A 22,445-nucleotide genomic window follows, 5' to 3' on the forward strand; every position below is an offset into this window, starting at 1 on the left:
GTGAAAAGGTGGTCATTGTGAGATACAATGACCAGGCCCTCCGGCAGATGCAGAACGGGGAGATGCTGTTTACAACGGCATCTCCCCGTTCAGCCTCCCCGTAAGAGGATTGTGGGTATCCCCGCGCGATCGAGTCCGCAGGACCTGTGACCGGACTCACGGGGGTCCCGACTGACACGCGTCAGCGGCGCGCACGCGATGGCAGGGCAGCAAATAGAAATGGACGTACCTGTACGCCAATTTGCCTGCCCCTACCATTCTGCTGATGTACATCATCGTGCGCCAGTCGGGAAGTGGTTAAGGAATGCCAAGTTAATGGGAACATGAAACAACCATCTGTAAAATGTTGAAATATACTTTAAAGCTGGAAAATAGCTGTGGTAAGGCGGCAGTTCCAGAACTAAAGACTGCTGCTATCGCTGCGTTCAAAAATACCTTTTTATTTTCTTATTTTTCAGCTTTGATAAGCTAAAATGTCTTCCATTTTCTTGACATGTTCCTACGCACAGCTTACCATAGAGATTTGGCAATGCTGAAGCTGACTGAACTCCCATGCTTTTGCAGAAATTACATCATATCGGCCCGCCCAATGAAAATGGCTGGTGCTCGATATCTGGAAGCTGGAGGTTCAAAGATATCAGGGGCTGGCGGGGTGCTCCAGAACATCACATCCCCGGAGCCAAGGTGAGTAAAGTTCAACTTTAAGCTCCAAAATACTTTTTTTTGTAAAGCTATATTGCAAAAAGAGCAAAATAATAATGACTATAGGGAGACACAAACTCTCTAAAAAATAAATTACCTGGTAGTATAAGACTTAAACAAATTGGTACAAACCTAAACAAATTAAGAATACATATTTAATTCATAACCTTACAATGATCTACAAAAGAATCATCACTAATACATGATGGAAATTTTTGAACATACCTATAACTGGATGATAATTCTTTAACTGTGTCACATACATTGAATCTTTGCCTTCAGGCACATCTTCAGAACTATCACCCAGAAAGAGAGAGGTCTTGTGTTTTTCTCCTTTATTTTCTTTGTTTTGTTCATCAGGCTCAGCCTTACCGGTAGCTGATGAGCTTTGAGGCAAGCGTGTTCTGAGATCAATAAAAAACAGTAAAACAAAATAAGGGAATGAGGTATATTTTAACTATGATTGGTTTTCAGGTACAGGCTTGTGTGCTTTACACTCTTACGTACCGGTTCCCTGAAGTAGAATTGGACATACGAAAGCGGATTTGTTCAATAGTGCTTTTAACTAAAGGATCATTTGGATTAATTGATGGATGAACCACAAATTCCACCTGTTAAGAGTAATAAGAGATAACATACTATAAAATGATCCCATTCAGAAAGAAAAAAGGTTCAGTTCACACTGGTGTGATGCGGAAAACTCTGCGAATCCAGTGCGTGTTCCTGAATCAACGTTGGTTCACACTGCCCTCTGCGAACTGCTGCGGGTTGTTGGAAGAACAACAGCATGCAGCATGTAATGCAACTATGTAAAGTTGCTTTATAATGTGAACCATACATATGCATGATACCTTTCTATCCAGCAGGTGGCACTGCAGCGTTGTAATATGTATTCTATGGTAATGTAATCAGAAGTACCATCCTTATTGTGTTATATGTTCTTGTATTTTTCTTACGTCCCGTTTTCTGTCTACATGATGTAAAGCCATCATAAAGATATCCTCTATGAAAGTAAAGGTGTTCTGCTGTATACAAGAAGCTTCCAAAGAGCTTATATCAATATTCTGCACAATAAGTTATGGGACCCAGGCACTGGAGAAGATACCCCAGTGCACCCAGAAGGAATCCAGGCACTGAAAAAAAATTCTACAGTGAATCAGTGAGTACTGCATGCAAGCTACTGAAAGATAGCAAGCGGTTCAGGTGTGAAGCTTGCAATAGCAAAGCTAAACAATGGCAATTACCAGCTACGGAACTGCTTTTTAGCAGGCATGACTTGTGGCAAGTGCTGAAGACAGACACACAAACGGAGAGACAGAGAAATGAAGGAGAGACAAGCCAAAGTGATTATAAGCTTGCTAGTGGAAGATGACCAGCTTCTCCACATAAGAACAGAGAAAAAAGCCAAAGGTATATGGACTACATTACAAAAGCTGCATGAGCGTTCAAGTATAAACCACAAACTATTTTTTTCAAAGAAAGGTATACAGGATGAGAAAAGGCCAGCAAATGTGTGTGACCACTTGAATGCTATGCTAGAGATCATAGAGCAGCTGTGTGTCATTGAAGAGGACAGCAAAAGATAACCATATTGTTGCCATGCTCCTGTGCAGCATTCGAGACACATATACTGCTCTCATTAACGCTTTAGAAACCAGACAGGAGCACGAGCTGATGCTAGCATATGTCAAAGGGAAATCAATCGATGAATATGACAGAAGGAAAGAAAATACGCAACATGATGACAAAGTTCAAAAAGAAATTATCAGTAACACAATAGAATTGTAATACTGACCCTAGCGCAAAAAAAAGGACTTACACTTTATCCGCACAAACAACTGCTGTTATAAATCATACATCAAATCTGAAAATATGCACAAATACAGTCCCAACCTAAGCCATAAACAGTACACCCGCATTAACCAAGCTCTAATCTATTGATCAAATAGATGTGCGCCAAAAACAAATATACACTAAACATTAGTGCAATTAAATTAACCCTTTCATGACTAAGCCCATTTTTGGCATTTGGTGTTTACAAGTTAAAATCCATATTTTTTGCTAGAAAATTACTTGGAACCCCCAAACATTATATAAATATTTTTTTTAGCAGAGACTCTAGAGAATAAAACGGCGATTGTTGCAATATTTTATGTCACACGGTATTTGCGCAGCGGTGTTTTAAACGCAACTTTTTGGGAAAAGGGACACTTTCATTAATTAAAGAAAAAAATGAAACAGTAAAATTAGCCCAATTCTTTTGCATAATGTGAAAGATAATGTTACGCCGAGTAAATAGATACCAAACATGTCACACTTTATAATTGCACGCACTTGTGGAATGACGACAAAGTATGGTACCTAAAAATCTCAGTAGGCGACGCTTTACATTTTTTTTTACGGTTACCAGGTTAGTGTTACAGAGGAGGTCTAGTGCTAGAATTATTGCTCTCGCTCTGACGATCGCAGCGATACTTCACATGTGTGATTTGAACACCGTTTACATATGCAGACGCGACTTCCGTATGTGCTTTCTTTGCTTTGCGAGCTCGCAGGGACAGCGGGCGCTTTAAAATTATTATTTTTTTTTATTTTTTAATAAATTGTTTAAAAAAAAAAAAAAATGTTGATCACTTTTATTGCTGTCACAAGGGATGTAAACATCCCTTGTGACAGTAATAGGTGGTGACAGGTACTCTTTATGGAGAGATCGGGGGTCTAAAAGAACCCCCATTCCTCCTTTACACTTCAATGTATTCAGATCGCCGAAAACGGCGATTCTGAATACTGTATATTTTTTTTTTTAAAACCGGCTCCATTGGCAGCCGAGTAAACGGGAAGTGACGTCATGACGTCACTTCCGTGTTTACTATTAGGAGACTGGAATGACACAGATTACGGCGTCATTCCAGTTCCTCCCCAGCAGCCGGAGGCATCCAATCATGAATCGGTGCTCCCGATCGAGCGGGAGCACTGGTGACAGCGGCGAGAGGCGGCAGGAGGGGGGCGTCCCCTCCCGCTCTTCCGGCATAACAGCCAAGCGGCTTTTAGCTGCTTCGGTTGTTATGGCTGGATAGCCAATCGCCCGCTGGAAAAAACAATACCGGGATGATGCCTGCAGGTGCAGGCATCATCCCGGTATTCCCCCCGGAAGCCGAGTACGCAGATCTGCGTATGCTTGGGGGAAGGGGTTAATATAAAATTCATAAAAAGTCCAAAAGGTAAGGTCAAAGTTCATAAAAAGAGTGAAGTGTTCCAGAAGCACATAATCAATGATTATGGGGATAAACTAATTGAGTGGCAAGTGAAATCCTTGTGTGAGCAGAGTTCCGGGTTGGATATTCCTCTGACGGGCGGATGATTGCAGTTTGTGAGCAACACACAGTGAAACATTTACAGCGCCTGAGATTAACCCCTTAGGGGTAAGTGCATAAGCAAAGGGAGGTCACACTGAGCACGAGGTCTTTACCTGCATGGCGTGGTGTGCATTCTCTGAGGAATTTCTATTAACCTGAGGGCTTCTGGAGCACTTCACTCTTTTTATGAACTTTGACCTTACCTTTTGGACTTTTTACGAATTTTATATTCATTTAATTGCACTAATGTTTAGTGTATATTTGTTTTTGGCACACATCTATTTGATCAATAGATAGAGCGCTGTGAATGCGGGAGTACTGTTTATAGCTTAGGTTGGGACTGTATTTGTGCATATTTTCAGAGATGATGACAAAGTTCTTAAGATATACAAAGGCACAAAGCACAACAAAAAAGGCATAGCCTGTTTTTACTGTAAAAGGACTGGTCACTTAAAAAAGGACCGTTCTATCTGGAAAGCAGAGCAGCGAAAGCTAGAGTTATCCACAAAAGAAAAAGAGTCAAAAGCAGCCACAATAGAAACTGCAGACATCATGGAATTGCACCTTTAAAGTGACACAGAGCGGCAAGCCATGTGGCTGGTGCATAGATTTAGGTGCGACAAACCACATGACTTGCGATGAGACTTTCACAAACATTGATTACAGTGGAAAAGACAATTTTCCTAGCAAACGGAAAAGAATCGCCTCTGAAGGTAAAGGCCAGGGATTCCTGAACTGCACTACACCACAAGAAGGTCACCACAGTATCCACGTAAAGAAAGTTCTGTATGTTCCAGAACTAGAAGGCAGCCTTCTACCAGTGAAAAGTCTTGCAAACAATCGTCTCACAGTTAAGATCCAGGGTGATGAATGCACAACTCACAATAAGCGATTCTTCGCAAAAGGAAAACTGGATGATCACCTATACAGGCTCATCACCACAAACCAGCAAGCCAATATTGTCTCTAATGACCTACACAGCAAATGTATTCACTTATGGCAGACGGCTGGGGCACAGAAGGCCAGAAGCTATACTAGACATTATAAAGAGAGGCTTATCAGAAGATTGGACAATAGCACCTTGCAAGGTGCTCACGAAATGCAAGTGCTGTATTGAAACAAAAGCCACACGTGTTCCCCCTTCCACAAGTGTCTCAAAGAAAAACTACCCACCAGCTGCAGCTCATACACAGTGATGTATGCGGTCCAATGAAAACTCCCACGCCTGGCGGGAACAGATATCTGACTTTCATTGATGATTATTCCAGGTACACAACTACTTATCTGATGGAACACAAAAATGAAAACAGAGAAACTTCAACAGTTTGTTGCCATATCTAGCAACAAATTCCAAAGGAAACCAGGAATAATATGCACCGACAATGGGGAGATGGGGAGAATACATAAGCAAAGAAACTGCCTCATATCTTACGAGACAAGGAATAGTAACAGCAGACAACCACACCATACACTCCTGAACAAAACGGGGTAGCGGAAAGGAAAAAAAAAAATGTAGAAAAATCGCACTCCTACAGATGGCCAGATGCATGTTGTCGGATGCCAACCTACCTTACAAGTACTGAGGAGAAGCAGTCATGACTGCAACCTACCTACAGAACAGAGAGAACAGTGTTTGAATGTAAAGCATATGCCTATATTCCAAGTGAAAAGTAATCCAAGCAAAAGAACAGAGCCATAGATGGCATTCTAGCAGGCTACAGCGGGCAAACTAAGGGTTAAAGACTGACAAAGTGACAATAAGCCATAGTGTTTATTTTGATGAGCGCTCATTACCAGATAAATCATAAATTCTGCCAGGGTATGTAAACTTATGAGCACAACTGTACTTCCTCTGATTACCTTACCATAGAATAAATATTATAACCCTGCAGTCCCACCTGCTGGATAGAAAGATATAATGCATATGAACTAGAGCTGCCACGACGCGTCGACGTAATCGACTACGTCGACTAAGAAAATACGTCGACGTGCGTGCAGGGCGTCGATGCGTCACAGTGGGGGCAGTGCTTAGCATTTACCGCTCCCCTCCGTGCCACCGTCCCCCTCTCTTCTCCCCCTCCGTGCCGCCGTCCCCCTCTCTTCTCCCCCTCCATGCCGCCGTCCCTAGGGGTGCAACGGATCGTCACCGATCCATGCGCACATGCCGCGATCCGCTCCGCGGTCTCGGCCTTAGGAGAGGCCGCGGCTTCGGCCTAGCTCCGAAGCGGCGGCCATCTTTCTACACCCAGGTGTTTACAATGTGATCGCTCCGATGGAGCGATCACTTGTAAACAAACCGGCGTCATGACATGACGCCGGTTTCTCTCTCCCCTCTCTGTACTGATCTGTGCAGTGGAGGGGAGAGGTCAGATGGATGCAGCCATCCCTCCATACCCTGCCAATGCAATGCCATACTCTGCCCCTGCCATACTCTGCCCCTGCCATGCTCTACCCTGCCCTGCCATGCCATACCCTGCCCTGCCATACCCTGCCCTGCCATACCCTGCCCTGCCATACCCTGCCCTGCCATACCCTGCCCTGCCATACCCTGCCCTGCCATGCCATACTCTGCCCTGCCATGCCATACTCTGCCCTGCCATGCCATACTCTGCCCTGCCATGCCATACTCTGCCCTGCCATGCCATACTCTGCCCTGCCATGCCATACTCTGCCCTGCCATGCCATACTCTGCCCTGCCATGCCATACTCTGCCCTGCCATGCCATACTCTGCCCTGCCCTACTATGCGCTATGCTATACTCTGCCCTGCCCTGCAATACTCTGCCCTGCAATGCCCGCCAATACTCTGCCCTGCCCTGCAATGCATAGCTAATCAAAAAAAAACACTAGATTCATTAAAAAATAAAAATAAAAAAAATAATCGGATAGTCGTTGACTAATCGAAGAAATAATCGATAGATTAGTCGACAGACAAATTAATCGTTAGTTGCAGCTCTAATATGAACCGCATAGTTGAGATCTTCCCAGAGTAGCTCAAAACATATTAAGGTCAGTTGACTGATGGCCACTCCAGAACATTCACTTTTTTCTGTTTTAACCACTGGAGGCTCAAATTGGCCTTGTGCCAAGGGTCATTGTCATGCTGGAAAGTTCAAGAGGTTCCCATGCACAGCCTTCTTGCAGAAGAATGCAAATTGTCTGCAAGTATTTTTTTCTTTCACAAACATTTATTAACATGTTAACCAACTTATCAGGACAACATATAGATGGTTACATAATGCAATAATGTGAAATAAAAAGGTTATGGCGCTAAACCCTATTAGTGATGAGATGAGTTAACTTATCAAATCCTAGTGTTTAATTTTTTATATAAAAAGAGAAAGAAAAAGAAAAAAACTGTTGGTGATACCGTGAAAAAGATATCCTAAAGCAATTTTATCCAAAACAAATTGTGTGTGATTAATGTGGAGTCAGCATTCATGTTCCATTATAATAAAAACAAAAAATGAGTATTAAATTATCATATGCGTATCAGCCTACTCAAAACATGTAAACCTTCATAAAATGTGCAAATTAGTGGAAATAATGTTAATATTCGACAGTATGTTAGTGTAAAACAGATTGTGCAAACTTGTGCAAAAAAATGTGCAAAAAAAAAGCAACTAAAGGTCAGAACAACCAAGGATCAGAAATAATTTAACCATAAAATCGCATGAAGGCGCTAAATGTGCGAATAGACAATATTTTCAACCAATAATCGCATGAAGACGCATCTGTGTCCAATATAAGTCCAAAATTAATATTTGGCTTGATAGTGCTGCCTCTTCAGACTATTGTTGTAATTGTTACAAAAAGTCAATGGGGGGTATTTGATTCACTCGTGCAAATAGTGCGGGCTTTCAATTAGAGAACTTCATCCCCGGTGCGCCACTCTGTGCTATAGTATGTGAATGCTCTCACCAGAGTTAATGCCCCTGTGGGGCTGGATGGACCTTCACAATGTAAGCCACTGTGTCGCTCTCTGGCTGCTGCTGGTGCACTGGGTGAAGCTTCGTTGTTCCGTCCGTATGGTATCCAACGTTAATTATATAAGGGAAGACATATCCATAGTGTAATACGTTCTTAACCAAATCGTTCGTTTATTAATATTAAAATCTACTCACATTTTACATTAAAAGCATGTGCATATAGGAAAAACTCCGCCGTTCGTCTCAAACGAGTGCACACAACGTGGCCACGCCCTACGCGTTTCGTCACTACGACGTCCTCTGGAGCGGCCATATTGGTGCACCTTATTGCTTAAATAGGGTGCAGTGCTCCACTACGCCTGCGCTAAAATAACAGCGCCATTTTGGGTGTGGGATGCCCTTACTCTGCTGGGGATGAATGCCATTACTCCCCCTAGTGCCCTTAGGGAAGACTGATATACTTAGCCTTGGAGCACTGCAGCCTACCCATAAACCATACTCAGTTTAGATGACATTCTTTAGTCTTTTCCCATTTAACCGGACGTTTGTAATTAAGAGAATAAAAATAAAAATAAAAATAAAAATGACACTAAAAATACAGTAAATAAATGTATGTATAGGAATACATACATAAAATTCACGTATATAAAATTCATACATATAAAAATTCTTACATAAAAATTCATACATAAAAAAGGGGGTATACATTAATACTGAAAAAACGCATAAATTTGTAAAGATTATAAAAATTATAAAAATTATTTAAGGGGTTTTTTAATATTATTTAATTATTTAAGGGTTTTTTTTAATATGTTTAGAAAAGTTTTTTATGCATACTAATATGTGAATGTAAATGGAGAAATTATTCCAAAGGAAAGTTTTCCAAGAGGAAAGTTTTTTTGGGAAGGAATTAAATAAAATAAAATTCTTAAGAAATAGATATATATGGAGGTGCTAAGAAGGTCTGTTTAACATCGTCCTATAGGTGATTGTAATATTTGTGACTGTGTGTTTGATTCCTACAGGGGAACTTTTAGATAATTTAGATAAGTCTTATTGTAATTCCGACACATCTAATGTATTTTGAATGAATAACATTCGACCTGAACCCGAAGGTGTGGGCCATGAGATGTTAATGTTGGGGTAGATAGGTTACTTATATATGTGGTTAGGTCTTATCGGGATCCTGTAATGTTATGTATGTGTGTGGGTAACATTCGACTACGGAATGTTCGTCCAGCATTATCTAATGCTGAGGCAAACAGTTGACTATTAAAAGTTAGTTAAGAAGCAATTGACTATTAGAAGTTAGTTAAGAAGCAATTGAGGTCTAATTCTATGTTCATTCCCCTTGGCTGGAGGGTATCTAAATTAAAAATCCATTTCGTTTCGTTCCTGGATATTTTGATCGTTTTGTCTTCCCCTCTCCAGTGGCCTCTTATTTTGTCTATTCCGTAGAAAATCATTTGTCCAGGGTCCCGATTGTGGAAATCCCTAAAGTGTTTGGAAACACTGTGTTTCTGGAAGCCTTTTTTGATATTTGCAATATGTTCCCTTATCCTGACTTTTAACTCCCTGGTAGTCCTTCCCACATATTGCTTATGGCAAGGACATTCAATGACGTAAGTGACGTGGGAGCTGTTACAAGTAATCAATTCTTTGATTTTATATTCTTTTCCATTAGAGGTGGAATTAAAAGTAGTTTTCTTTTTTTCTGTCTTTTTACTATTTCTGCATGGGAGGCAGTTTCCGCACTTATAGAATCCTTTTAGGGTTTCAGAAATTTTTATTTGTTTTGGTGGGTCCACCACATTTTTTACTAGTTTGTTTCGGAGTGTTGGAGCCCTCCTGTAGATGAACCGTGGTTTGTTCGGCAACATGGCCTGGAGTGAGCTGTCTGCTTGTAAAATCGGCCAGTGTTTTTTGATGATACGCTCTACATCTTTATGTTGTCTGTTATACCCTGTAAGGAACGCGATGTCATGGAGGTTTTGTTTTGGTTTTACTTTCTTGCCTTCAATTAATTTTTTCCTATCCATATGTTTTACTTCATTTTTTAATTTACGGAGATTTTCTTCTTTATATCCTTTCTTCCTAAACCTTTCGATGACTATATCCGCCTGCTTATCAAAGTCGTCAATTTTGCTACAGTTCCTGTATAGCCGTAGAAGCTGGCCTTTGGGTATGTTCCCTAGCCACCTAGAATGGTGGCAGCTATTTGTGGGGATGTACCCATTGCGATCCGTGGTCTTGAAGAAGGTGCGGGTGCCAAGATTTCCTTCATGTTTGTAAATTTGGAGGTCCAGATAATCTACAGTCTGGGTGTTAAACTTTCCTGTGAATTTGATGTGATATATATTGTCATTGATTTCTCCAAAAAAGTCTTGCAGTTGTTCTACCGTGCCTCCCCATACCAATACAATATCGTCTATATATCGACGGTAAAATTTCAAATTTTGCCTATGCACTCCATAGATTTGTTCTTCCTCCCATCGGTTCAAAAACAAGTTCGCCACACTTGGAGCGTACTTTGCCCCCATTGCCACGCCTTTCGTCTGTGTATAGAAAGTTCCATTGTACCAGAAATAGTTCGAAGTCATTGCCATCCTTAGGCCTTCAATGATGTATCTTATTTGTTCCTGTTTTAAATCCGATAGTCGTTGTAATGCCCACTCGACACTGCTAATGCCATCCTCTTGTTTTATATTTGTATATAGCGATTCCACGTCTATCGTCACCAATATGTCACTTTCACTAATGGGGATTCCATTCAAGTCCTCTAGTAATTGCTTACTGTCCCTTAAGTATGACCTTCCTTTTGTCACCAGGGGCTGTAGGAAACCATCCACATATGCCCCCAACCTGGAAAACAAAGAATCGATTCCACTTATTATGGGTCTCCCAGGTGGGTGAGTTTGATTTTTGTGGATCTTAGGGACGTAATAAATAACTGGGGTCTTTGCCGCCTTTGGAAATAGGTATTTCACCTCTTTTTTATTCAAAATGCCTTGATCTTTGCCTTTTTTGATATATTTCTTAAGTTTAGTTTCATATTCTGATTTCGGGTTTTTCTTCAACTTCTTGTATGTGTCAGGTATATTCAACAAGTTCTCCATTTCTTTCTCATAGTCTTGTTTATCCAAAATGACAAGGCCGCCTCCCTTGTCTGCGGGTCTGATGATAATCCCCTTTCTCTTTTCAATTGATTTAATGGTGTCCCATATTCCTTTTCCTTTGGTTTTTCTCACCTCTATATTCCTTAGGTCATGTTCGACCATCTTTTTGAAGACCTTAATGTTTTCATCCTGCTGGACTTTGGGATTGAAGGTTGAGTTGTTTCTTAATTGCGAGTGCTGGTAAAATGTGTTAGTATCTTCCTTCGTATGTGGATTCTTGGTTGCAAAGAATTTTTTGATGTTAAGTTTTCTCACAAATCTTTGGAGGTCTATGTATGTTTCAAATTTATCTAGTCCCTTATCTGGGGCAAACTTTAAGCCCATGTCCAGCACCCTGAGTTCTTCCTCCGTAAAAACCGCCTTACTTAAATTATAAATGCCCTCCCCTATTGTTCCCTTCTTCTTTTTCTGGAGGCCTCCTCTCTTTCCTCGTATGCGTTTTCTGCTCTTCTGTCTTGTATCCAGTGTGTTTCTTCCCCTCTTTGATTCCGATGATGGCCGTTTCCCCCATAGTTCCTCCTCGTATTGTCTTCTCTGGTCCATCTCGGGTTCCATCCACCATTTCTTCTGGGGGGCCCGTACTGTTGATTCCTTATTGGATATCGAAATGGTCTCCAATCTCTCTGGGGACCATGTCTCGTATCTCTCGGGCCTGGTGGTCTGTGTTCCTGTCCCCTGGGAAAAAAATCTCTTTCAAACCTCCGGTTTCTAAATGGGGTGTATTGGGGGTATTCCCTTAGAGGAGAGTATCTGTTGTGATGTCTCGGAATGTTTGGTGTATAGGGAGTATGATTCCCCCTATATCTGTCTTGCTCATATTCCCCTACTGTCCTCCCTTCGGGTCTCCTATACCCTGGTGTGTGTGGAATGTCATTTCTTACTGTTCCATCTTGTGTGTGTGTGGGTTGGTTCCACTCCTGTTCTGTGTCTTGGGTTGGGTTTTCCCTGGATTCTTCCATTATGGATAGTTCATTGTCTTCCTCGTTATAAGCAGGCGGATATAGTCATCGAAAGGTTTAGGAAGAAAGGATATAAAGAAGAAAATCTCCGTAAATTAAAAAATGAAGTAAAACATATGGATAGGAAAAAATTAATTGAAGGCAAGAAAGTAAAACCAAAACAAAACCTCCATGACATCGCGTTCCTTACAGGGTATAACAGACAACATAAAGATGTAGAGCGTATCATCAAAAAACACTGGCCGATTTTACAAGCAGACAGCTCACTCCAGGCCATGTTGCCGAACAAACCACGGTTCATCTACAGGAGGGCTCCAACACTCCGAAACAAACTAGTAAAAAATGTGGTGGACCCACCAAAACAAATAAAAATTTCTGAAACCCTAAAAGGATTCTATAAGTGCGGAAACTGCCTCCCATGCAGAAATAGTAAAAAGACAGAAAAAAAGAAAACTACTTTTAATTCCACCTCTAATGGAAAAGAATATAAAATCAAAGAATTGATTACTTGTAACAGCTCCCACGTCACTTACGTCATTGAATGTCCTTGCCATAAGCAATATGTGGGAAGGACTACCAGGGAGTTAAAAGTCAGGATAAGGGAACATATTGCAAATATCAAAAAAGGCTTCCAGAAACACAGTGTTTCCAAACACTTTAGGGATTTCCACAATCGGGACCCTGGACAAATGATTTTCTACGGAATAGACAAAATAAGAGGCCACTGGAGAGGGGAAGACAAAACGATCAAAATATCCAGGAACGAAACGAAATGGATTTTTAATTTAGATACCCTCCAGCCAAGGGGAATGAACATAGAATTAGACCTCAATTGCTTCTTAACTAACTTCTAATAGTCAATTGCTTCTTAACTAACTTTTAATAGTCAACTGTTTGCCTCAGCATTAGATAATGCTGGACGAACATTCCGTAGTCGAATGTTACCCACACACATACATAACATTACAGGATCCCGATAAGACCTAACCACATATATAAGTAACCTATCTACCCCAACATTAACATCTCATGGCCCACACCTTCGGGTTCAGGTCGAATGTTATTCATTCAAAATACATTAGATGTGTCGGAATTACAATAAGACTTATCTAAATTATCTAAAAGTTCCCCTGTAGGAATCAAACACACAGTCACAAATATTACAATCACCTATAGGACGATGTTAAACAGACCTTCTTAGCACCTCCATATATATCTATTTCTTAAGAATTTTATTTTATTTAATTCCTTCCCAAAAAAACTTTCCTCTTGGAAAACTTTCCTTTGGAATAATTTCTCCATTTACATTCACATATTAGTATGCATAAAAAACTTTTCTAAACATATTAAAAAAACCCCTTAAATAATTAAATAATATTAAAAAACCCCTTAAATAATTTTTATAATTTTTATAATCTTTACAAATTTATGCGTTTTTTCAGTATTAATGTATACCCCCTTTTTTATGTATGAATTTTTATGTAAGAATTTTTATATGTATGAATTTTATATACGTGAATTTTATGTATGTATTCCTATACATACATTTATTTACTGTATTTTTAGTGTCATTTTTATTTTTATTTTTATTCTCTTAATTACAAACGTCCGGTTAAATGGGAAAAGACTAAAGAATGTCATCTAAACTGAGTATGGTTTATGGGTAGGCTGCAGTGCTCCAAGGCTAAGTATATCAGTCTTCCCTAAGGGCACTAGGGGGAGTAATGGCATTCATCCCCAGCAGAGTAAGGGCATCCCACACCCAAAATGGCACTGTTATTTTAGCGCAGGCGTAGTGGAGCACTGCACCCTATTTAAGCAATAAGGTGCACCAATATGGCCGCTCCAGAGGACGTCGTAGTGACGAAACGCGTAGGGCGTGGCCACGTTGTGTTCACTCGTTTGAGACGAACGGCGGAGTTTTTCCTATATGCACATGCTTTTAATGTAAAATGTGAGTAGATTTTAATATTAATAAACGAACGATTTGGTTAAGAACGTATTACACTATGGATATCTCTTCCCTTATATAATTAACGTTGGATACCATACGGACGGAACAACGAAGCTTCACCCAGTGCACCAGCAGCAGCCAGAGAGCGACACAGTGGCTTACATTGTGAAGGTCCATCCAGCCCCACAGGGGCATTAACTCTGGTGAGAGCATTCACATACTATAGCACAGAGTGGCGCACCGGGGATGAAGTTCTCTAATTGAAAGCCCGCACTATTTGCACGAGTGAATAAAATACCCCCCATTGACTTTTTGTAACAATTACAACAATAGTCTGAAGAGGCAGCACTATCAAGCCAAATATTAATTTTGGACTTATATTGGACACAGATGCGTCTTCATGCGATTATTGGTTGAAAATATTGTCTATTCGCACATTTAGCGCCTTCATGCGATTTTATGGTTAAATTATTTCTGATCCTTGGTTGTTCTGACCTTTAGTTGCTTTTTTTTGCACATTTTTTTGCACAAGTTTGCACAATCTGTTTTACACTAACATACTGTCGAATATTAACATTATTTCCACTAATTTGCACATTTTATGAAGGTTTACATGTTTTGAGTAGGCTGATACGCATATGATAATTTAATACTCATTTTTTGTTTTTATTATAATGGAACATGAATGCTGACTCCACATTAATCACACACAATTTGTTTTGGATAAAATTGCTTTAGGATATCTTTTTCACGGTATCACCAACAGTTTTTTTCTTTTTCTTTCTCTTTTTATATAAAAAATTAAACACTAGGATTTGATAAGTTAACTCATCTCATCACTAATAGGGTTTAGCGCCATAACCTTTTTATTTCACATTTTTATTTCCCTCTCCTCCCCAATAAGGAAGTGAGGGCTTCAGGCACAGGCAGCTCTAACCCAGTATATTTCCTTTCCTCTCTCCATTTTTTTATTTATTTCACATATTTCTATCACTTAGGAGATTTGATTTTTCCATAGCGCGACTTTATTTATTTATTCATCTATACATAATGCAATAAACAAGGGACAAACAGAAAAAATAAAAATAAAATACATATGGGAAGGGATAAGAAAGGAACATGAACATTAGGAATATGCTGGTGCTAGCCTCAATGCTCCATGGGATGAGCAGAAAAAGAAAAAGGGATTACAAGTCCAGGAGAGACGCTCTAAGGCACCTCTGGGAGCATAAGGCATCCGTAAGCAAAAGTGTCATCAAAGATCTCAGCATAGCCATATAAGAGTTTTAATCAAAGGTCTCCTTGTCCATGTGGATGTAACGCAAAAGCTTAAGACTGGTTGGGGAAGGAAACAATGAGAAATATTGAAAATACAAAGTTATAAAGCTTAAACCAACCCTATCAGGACTAAAGAAGGAGAAGGAGAAGGAGAAGGAGGAGAAGAAGAAGAAGAAGAAGAAGAAGAAGAAGAAGAGGGAGAAGGAGAAGGAGAAGAAGGAGAAGAAGGAGAAGAAGGAGAAGAAGGAGAAGAAGGAGAAGAAGGAGAAGAAGGAGAAGGAGAGAGTCAATGGGGCATGAGCCAGAGAAGCCCTATATCAAAAGGAGCATACTGTCGAACCGGGAAGGCTGAGCATACATAATCCAAGGTCGCCAAAGAAACTTGCAAGGCGTGTCTAACAAAATGCCTGTTAATTTCTCATTTATCATGACTTAACTTATACGTTTCTTGACCGCCTCAAAACCAAGCACAGGGGTTTTCCATGCCCTAGCAATTGTCATTTTAGTTGCAGTAAAAAATATGTTGTGCCAGTTGCCTTTCCGGTCATAGTAATTCTGCAATAGGTTTGCCTAGAAGGGCTTCATAGGGGTCCCTTTTAAGATTAACATGAAATAAATTCAGAATAAGAGCATAGACCCTGACCCATAATTTGCACGCCTTTGGGCATGACCATATAAACCACGGAACACTCCTGCAAACATCCCTAAAAGCAGAGGGGAGACTAAGTTGGTATAAAGCGGGCCAGTCTGGCGGGTGTGTAATACCACCTATATAGCACTTTATAGGCATTCTCCATAATGAGGAAGTTTTTTGTCATATTCTGCCAGTCCTCTGGGTCAAGATGCCTTCCCACTTCTTTTTCCCCATTTAAGATGATAGAATCTAAGTGGGGGCTTTCTTGCGAAGATTATAAAAGAACAGATCAGAGATATCAGGCCCAGAGAGTCTAGCTCTACATATACTCTTGAAAGGGGTCAGAATATATAGGGTAGAATTGGATTTAATGAGTTGTTGGAGGAAATGCTTAAGTTGTAGGTAGCTATAGTGTTCACACAAGGGGATAGCATGTGAAGAGCGTAGGGCATCGAATGACAGTATCCTAGTAGGAGTAAACAGAGAGTGGATATCAGTAAAGCCATTCATGGTCCACCATGAAAATTGTGCCGGGTTTTCACAGTCTGGAGGAAATAGTGGGCAATGGAGAAGTCGCAGAAGTGGGAGGTGAGGGGAAATCCGACCTGCAGAATATTTAACAGAGTACCACAGTAGCAAAGAGTGGGCTAGACATGGTGCTATTACAGCTGAGCGGTGAATGGGAGGAAGCTAGGGTATAGAGGAAACAGGTATGGGGGTCACAATTGACAAGGTCAATCGTGGCCCACAACGGCATCCGATATGTGTCATGAAGATGGGAGAGCGGAGCTATGCTTGTCACTATGTAGTAGGCCTGGAGGTTAGGGACCAAAAGGTCCCCATTGATCCGTCGAGCATACAAGACCTGTTTATTGATTTGAGAATGGTTGGAACCCCAAACAAACTGCAAAAGCTTGCATTGATGTATTCGTAAAATATGTGAAGGGACTAAAACAGGCAAGACCCAGAAGAAATAGAGCAATTTCAGGAGATAGGACATACGGATTGCCGTTATCCTGCCAAACCAAGACAATGGGACCAGGAAGAAAGTGTGTCAGACAATCCTTTGAATAAGGATGGGAAATTGGCCTGCTACAATCCCACATATGTTGGGGTAATTCCTAGAAAAGGTAACGAGGAGCACCACTGAAAGGGGAAAGCTGTTTGCAAGTTCTTCAATACTGGTGGGGGTTAACCGAGAGAGCCTTAGATTTGGAAGAGTTGACAAAGAGACCTGAAAAAGTGCCAAAAAGTGTCTAGGAGAGATAGCAAGTTTGGTAAAGAGGTTCTGGGTGAAGTTAATGTTAACATGATGTCATCGGCAAATAGGGATAATTTAAGGGAAGAGCCTGCTATATCTATACCCCATACATCTGGATGGGAACAAACCGCCTCCGCCAATGGATGTCTGCCAGTATTTTTTTTACTGCTTTCATCTTGCCATCAATTTTCATGAGATCCTTTAGAGCTCACACACCCCTAAAACATCAGTGAGCCACCACCATGCTTTACAGCGAGGATGGTATTCTTCTAGTTATAGGCCTTGTTGAGCCCTTTACAAACATAGCGCTTATGGCTGTGATCATAAAGCTCCATTTTGGTCTCGTTCCTCCACATTACAGTGTGCCAAAAGCTGTGAGGCGTGTCAAACTGTTGTCGGGCATGTTGTAACCGTGTTTTTTGTGCCATTGGTGCAGTGAAGGCTTCTTTCTGGCAATCCGACCATGCAGCATATTTTTTGTTCAGTTATATCATGCACCTTGAAACACCCACAACCTCTTTCCAGAGCAGACCGTATTTCTCCTGAGGCTACCTGTGGGGTTCTCTTTGTATCCCAAACAATTCTTTTGGCAGTTGTGGTTGCAATCTTTCTTGGTCTACCTGACCTTGGCTCAGTATCAAGAGATCCCCAAATGTTCTACTTCTTAATAAGTGATTGAACAGTAATGACTGGCATATGCAAGGCTTTGGATATCTTTTTATATCCTTTTCCATCTTTATATAGGTTCCATTACCTTGTTAAAGCGGCGTTCCACCCAGAAGTGGAACTTCCGCTTTAAGAACTCGTCCCCTGACATTTTTTTGGGGGGGGGGGTCCTGGGTACCTGGTTTGAGTGGGACTTCCTGTCCCACTTTCTCCTTCCGGCCGCCTAGGTGACTCCTAACTCCTCACGACAATGTTTTTGGACACGTCACAGGTCCCAGAACATTGCCTGTCCATTGACGGAGCTCAGAGCGGCTCGCGCATGTGCAGTGTGCGCTCGACTGTGGAGCTGCAAACTGTCATAGCCGGGCGCCAACACTTACAATGTCGGTGCCGCGAAGAGGAGGGGGAGAGAATGGAGGCTTCAGGTGGCTGCATCGCTGGACCATGGGACAGGCGAGTGTCTGTTTATTAAAAGTCAGCAGCTACACTTTTTGTAGCTGCTGACTTTTAATAAACTCAAAAACCAGTAGAGCTCCGCAATAAACAGGTCGGTCTTTTGACAGTTCTTTTTTCCTCCCTATGGCTCAGTATCTACCCTGCTCAGTGCATCCATGCTAGACCTAAGAAACTCATTGACTATTTATACACAGAAACCAATTGCAATTTACGATGTGGGAAAATAAACTTTAATTGTCATTTTAACCTGTGTGTCTATTCCAAGGGCAAACATTCCAGGGAACGTAAGCTTTTCATCAGGGCCATTTGCGTGATATCTGTTATTATGATTTCATCATTAATCGTAACTCAAAGACAGTTTTTTGGCATAAGTCATATTTTTAATATCAATCCCAAAATGTCACCAGTTCTGCCGGGGTATGCAAACTTTTAAGCACAACTGTATATAAATTTAACAAGCTTCACTTAAGTAAACAATAACTTGAGTAAAATATATTTACCTTTTTACTAATTCCATCTTGCACCACCACAGTACGATAAAGCCTTACCAGACCCTCTTGAGACAGTTTATGTACCAATCTTACAATGGATTTTTTGCAGCATTTAGTAGATACACCCTCCAGTCTTTCTTGTTCTACAATCATTTTTTGGAGACTACAAAAAAATAAAAAAATTGTACACAAGATATTTTTAAATAGAGAAAACATTACACAGTAAAGAAATGAAATTGACATGAGGTAACAATTTCAAAACTTGTAATGACCATGTCAATCAAACTGATTATTCACAGCCTCTATGAAAAACATGGCTTTGGAAATCAGTATGCTAACCTGACCATGAATATTAAAGAACAATTAAGTAAGCAGATGTGGTCAGACCATCCTTAGGATATTACATTTCACAAGAACTGCAGAGTGCTTTATGATTCGCCAAGGATCTTGATCTAGGAAGTTTATGGCAATGCAGATGGGAAGAAATGAGTTTAAAAAGTCTGCTCTCACTTATCTTTGGAGGAAGGATGAATGATCAGACCAAGTTTTGTACTAACCAACATCATCACCTGATGCAGCCAACAATAGCCAAATAGGTTAACACTTCATGGTCTGCTGAATTATTGAATTGCCTAAGAAACCCATTCAGAGTAGACAGAGGAACTAGTATGTGCTATGCAGTAAATCTTGCAATGTACTGGTTGTTATACGACCATAAAATATTTAAAGCTCATGGAGCAATTTGTATTAAACCCATACATCTAAAAACGCATACATTTTGCCACAGTTGCTGTAATAAAACTGACATTCAGCTACTGCTGCAGTGCAAAATCACCTACAGAAACTTTATTCAAAACAGCAAGCTGTGTACAGCACAGGGAGAGAGCACATGAAAGAAAGAGGAAAACCTAAATTTAACAAAAAAAACAAACAAATGCAGCTTTACATAGTGATTAGAAAAGAAAGAAAAAAAAAAAAAAAAAATTATATATATATATATATATATATATATATATATATATATATATATATATATATATATATATATATATATATATATATATATATATACTTTTTTAAGAGTTTTGCTCTACTTTAACCTTCATAGCTGCGTAAAAATAAAAGGACTCCAAAATATCACCCGTTTTGTGCCAGCATTGCAAACACAAACCTGTGTTTCTGCTGTCACAGTAGCAGTAAATCCGATACCAGTTTGAAGCCACTCCCTGGAAAATTGTTTGGAGTTATGCAAGGGTTCCTTATGGAAATAACCTTAAGGGTGCAGGATTTTGATGCCAAAGGATTATCGGATTCTTACAAGTTGCTGTCTCCAGCCGCTGTTTATTGAATGTTACAGATAATGTTGATTAAAAAAAAATAAGAGCTCCAGATTCCCCATATAGTGTATGCTTTGGAGATCACATTCCTAGAAATTGACGCCCCTACTTTTTGCAGCCTCATTAAATTGTCAGCCCTTAAACAGTAAATGAATATAAACTGCCAAACTATTCATAAGCAAATAGTTATATAACAATGGTAACAAAAAGATATGACTTACGTGAACAAGCTCTCCACTAAGCGCAAATTCTTTACAGTCTCCACAATTATGTTTCTCCTCTTTAAAAGGCGATAGGTTTCACGAGATTTTTCCAGTGTTCCTGACTTTGAGGAGCCTTTACCTTTTTTGGTTTCAGGGGTCTTATCCTAGACAGAATGATACAAGTTTAGCAAAGGAAAAAAAATGTACATTTTCATATGGCAGAGCTGCTTGATCTTAAAAAGCCTATTCATTTTTTTGTGTAGGCTTTTGCAAACTGAAAGGGCTACTTGGCTGCTTATGTGCTCATTAGCTGATGACCAGAGAGATCACTGATGGAGAAATAGCAGGGAAGAGTGGGGCGGGGCTAGATGAGGGCTCAGTGTCTGAATGGACACAGGGTGCTGTGATTTGGCATGGGTACCCCCATAGCAAGCTGCTTGCTGTGGGGGCACTAACCAGGAGGGAGGTGGGCAGGAGCACAGAAGAGGGACCAGACAAAAGGAGGATCCAGGCTGCTCTGAAAATCCACTGCAACAGAGCAGGTAAGTATAACATGTTTGTCATTTTTTTTTTTTTTAGGGAAACAACAAGACTTTACAATCAAAGCTTCTTGTTATATATTATAATAGTATTACATTTGTTATCCGTATTTGTCATTGCCTAATTAAATGCTATACTTACAAGTGTTTGTGTGATCTCTCTTTACAAATCTCAAATACAACCCCAAAAACAAACTATCACGTAACCGTGATAAAACAATCACCTGATGAAATTCAGCTCCGGAACAGGCTAAGACTACAAGTGAGATATTTTTACCAATGTTTGCAATTGTGATTCATTTGACAACTCCATAGATTTAAACAAAGTAAAAGAAGAAGAAAAAAAAAAAAAGATTTAAAAAAATGGTAATTACATGCTTCAATTTCTCGCTTGTCAAGACCTCCTCAATTACAGAGACATCATCATTATCCTCATTTGTGGACTGCATAGAGAAGTTGGATTCTAAATGGAGACTGTCCCTACTGCAGTTGTTTTCGGATGCGACTGATATTTTGTCCAGTTCAGCGAGCTGTAAACGGGATTTTCCTATAAAAAAAAGAAAAGAAAAAAATTACATTACTACAGACAAAAGAAGCATATATTCTGCCAGTAATAATAAATGTAAAGCATTGCTGATCGCTGGTGCCATGCAGGTCTTTCCATGCATCTGTGTGCCCATACATTTTTTATCATTTTACTTCTAAAAAGCTCCTTACATAGGTGCTGACAGTAGTGCGGTGTTTGGGTCCTCTCAAATGAAAGAAGCAGCAGCCTCCCTCCTATGGGTTGAATTGCACACCAGTATTTGGGATGTGAAGAGGATGGGATACTTGATCACTTCCCTAAACCACTCCGTAACTGGGTTTGGGAACTGTGGAACCTTTTAAAAGCTCTTTCTACCCGACTCCTCTTGAGGTGCTGTGGGATAAGCATGGGTGATGCCTTGTGGCTTACGGATTTAGCTGGACTCTGCAGTAGGCAGATTCTTTACTATGCCTTTTCCCAGCCTTCCCCTTCTGTACTCTTAAACTTCTCTCTTGCAATAGGTACAGTGACTATTGGTTAGCAGTGGAGTACCTCAGTATGGAGAAGATATGCCTGTGAATGTGTACACTTTTGTTGAAACAAGACTGGTAAACTAGTTCTGTTACCATAGAGCTAGGTGATAACCTACTATGTGCTTTGGCTAGAGGTTTATTTACTATATCTTTACTAAAAGGTACATGTATAAAGTTTTTGCAATTCTGCAAGGTGAATGCCCTGTACTCCTTTTTCTGTACATTGAAAACTTAATGGAAATAAATTGTCAGTCCTCAAAATCTGTTAAAGACTGAACTTAGATTGCCACAACTTTCTTTAAAGAGGTTTGAAAAGCTCAAAGTTTTTTTTACCTTCATGCATCCAATGCATGAAAGTAAAAAACCTGTGTGCAGCGGCACCCCCCTCAGACCCTCCTAATTACTCATCAGCTCCCTCTCAATCTAGCGATGTCCATGAGAACTGA

The 22,445-nt window shown here is 40.3% G+C and overlaps 1 protein-coding gene across 2 annotated transcripts in view; it reads right to left on the reverse strand.

Annotated features, from left to right (window-relative positions):
• Positions 1 to 22,445, reverse strand: part of GTF3C1 (general transcription factor IIIC subunit 1) — a 377,991-nt gene that overhangs the window by 217,921 nt on the left and 137,625 nt on the right. For both annotated transcript variants that reach the window (XM_077448810.1, XM_077448811.1), the window contains exons 10-14: positions 21,315 to 21,487; positions 20,420 to 20,565; positions 18,871 to 19,024; positions 1,210 to 1,313; positions 928 to 1,106 (exon numbers count right to left, since the gene is read on the reverse strand). In XM_077448810.1, coding sequence (XP_077304936.1) covers positions 928 to 1,106; positions 1,210 to 1,313; positions 18,871 to 19,024; positions 20,420 to 20,565; positions 21,315 to 21,487 — 756 coding nt within the window. The remainder of the gene's footprint in view (positions 1 to 927; positions 1,107 to 1,209; positions 1,314 to 18,870; positions 19,025 to 20,419; positions 20,566 to 21,314; positions 21,488 to 22,445) is intronic.

The sequence above is a fragment of the Lithobates pipiens genome, unplaced genomic scaffold (genome assembly GCF_037356315.1).
Source record: "Lithobates pipiens isolate NorthernLeopardFrog02 unplaced genomic scaffold, aLitPip1_a1.2 Scaffold_22, whole genome shotgun sequence".
NCBI classification, from domain to species: domain Eukaryota; kingdom Metazoa; phylum Chordata; class Amphibia; order Anura; family Ranidae; genus Lithobates; species Lithobates pipiens.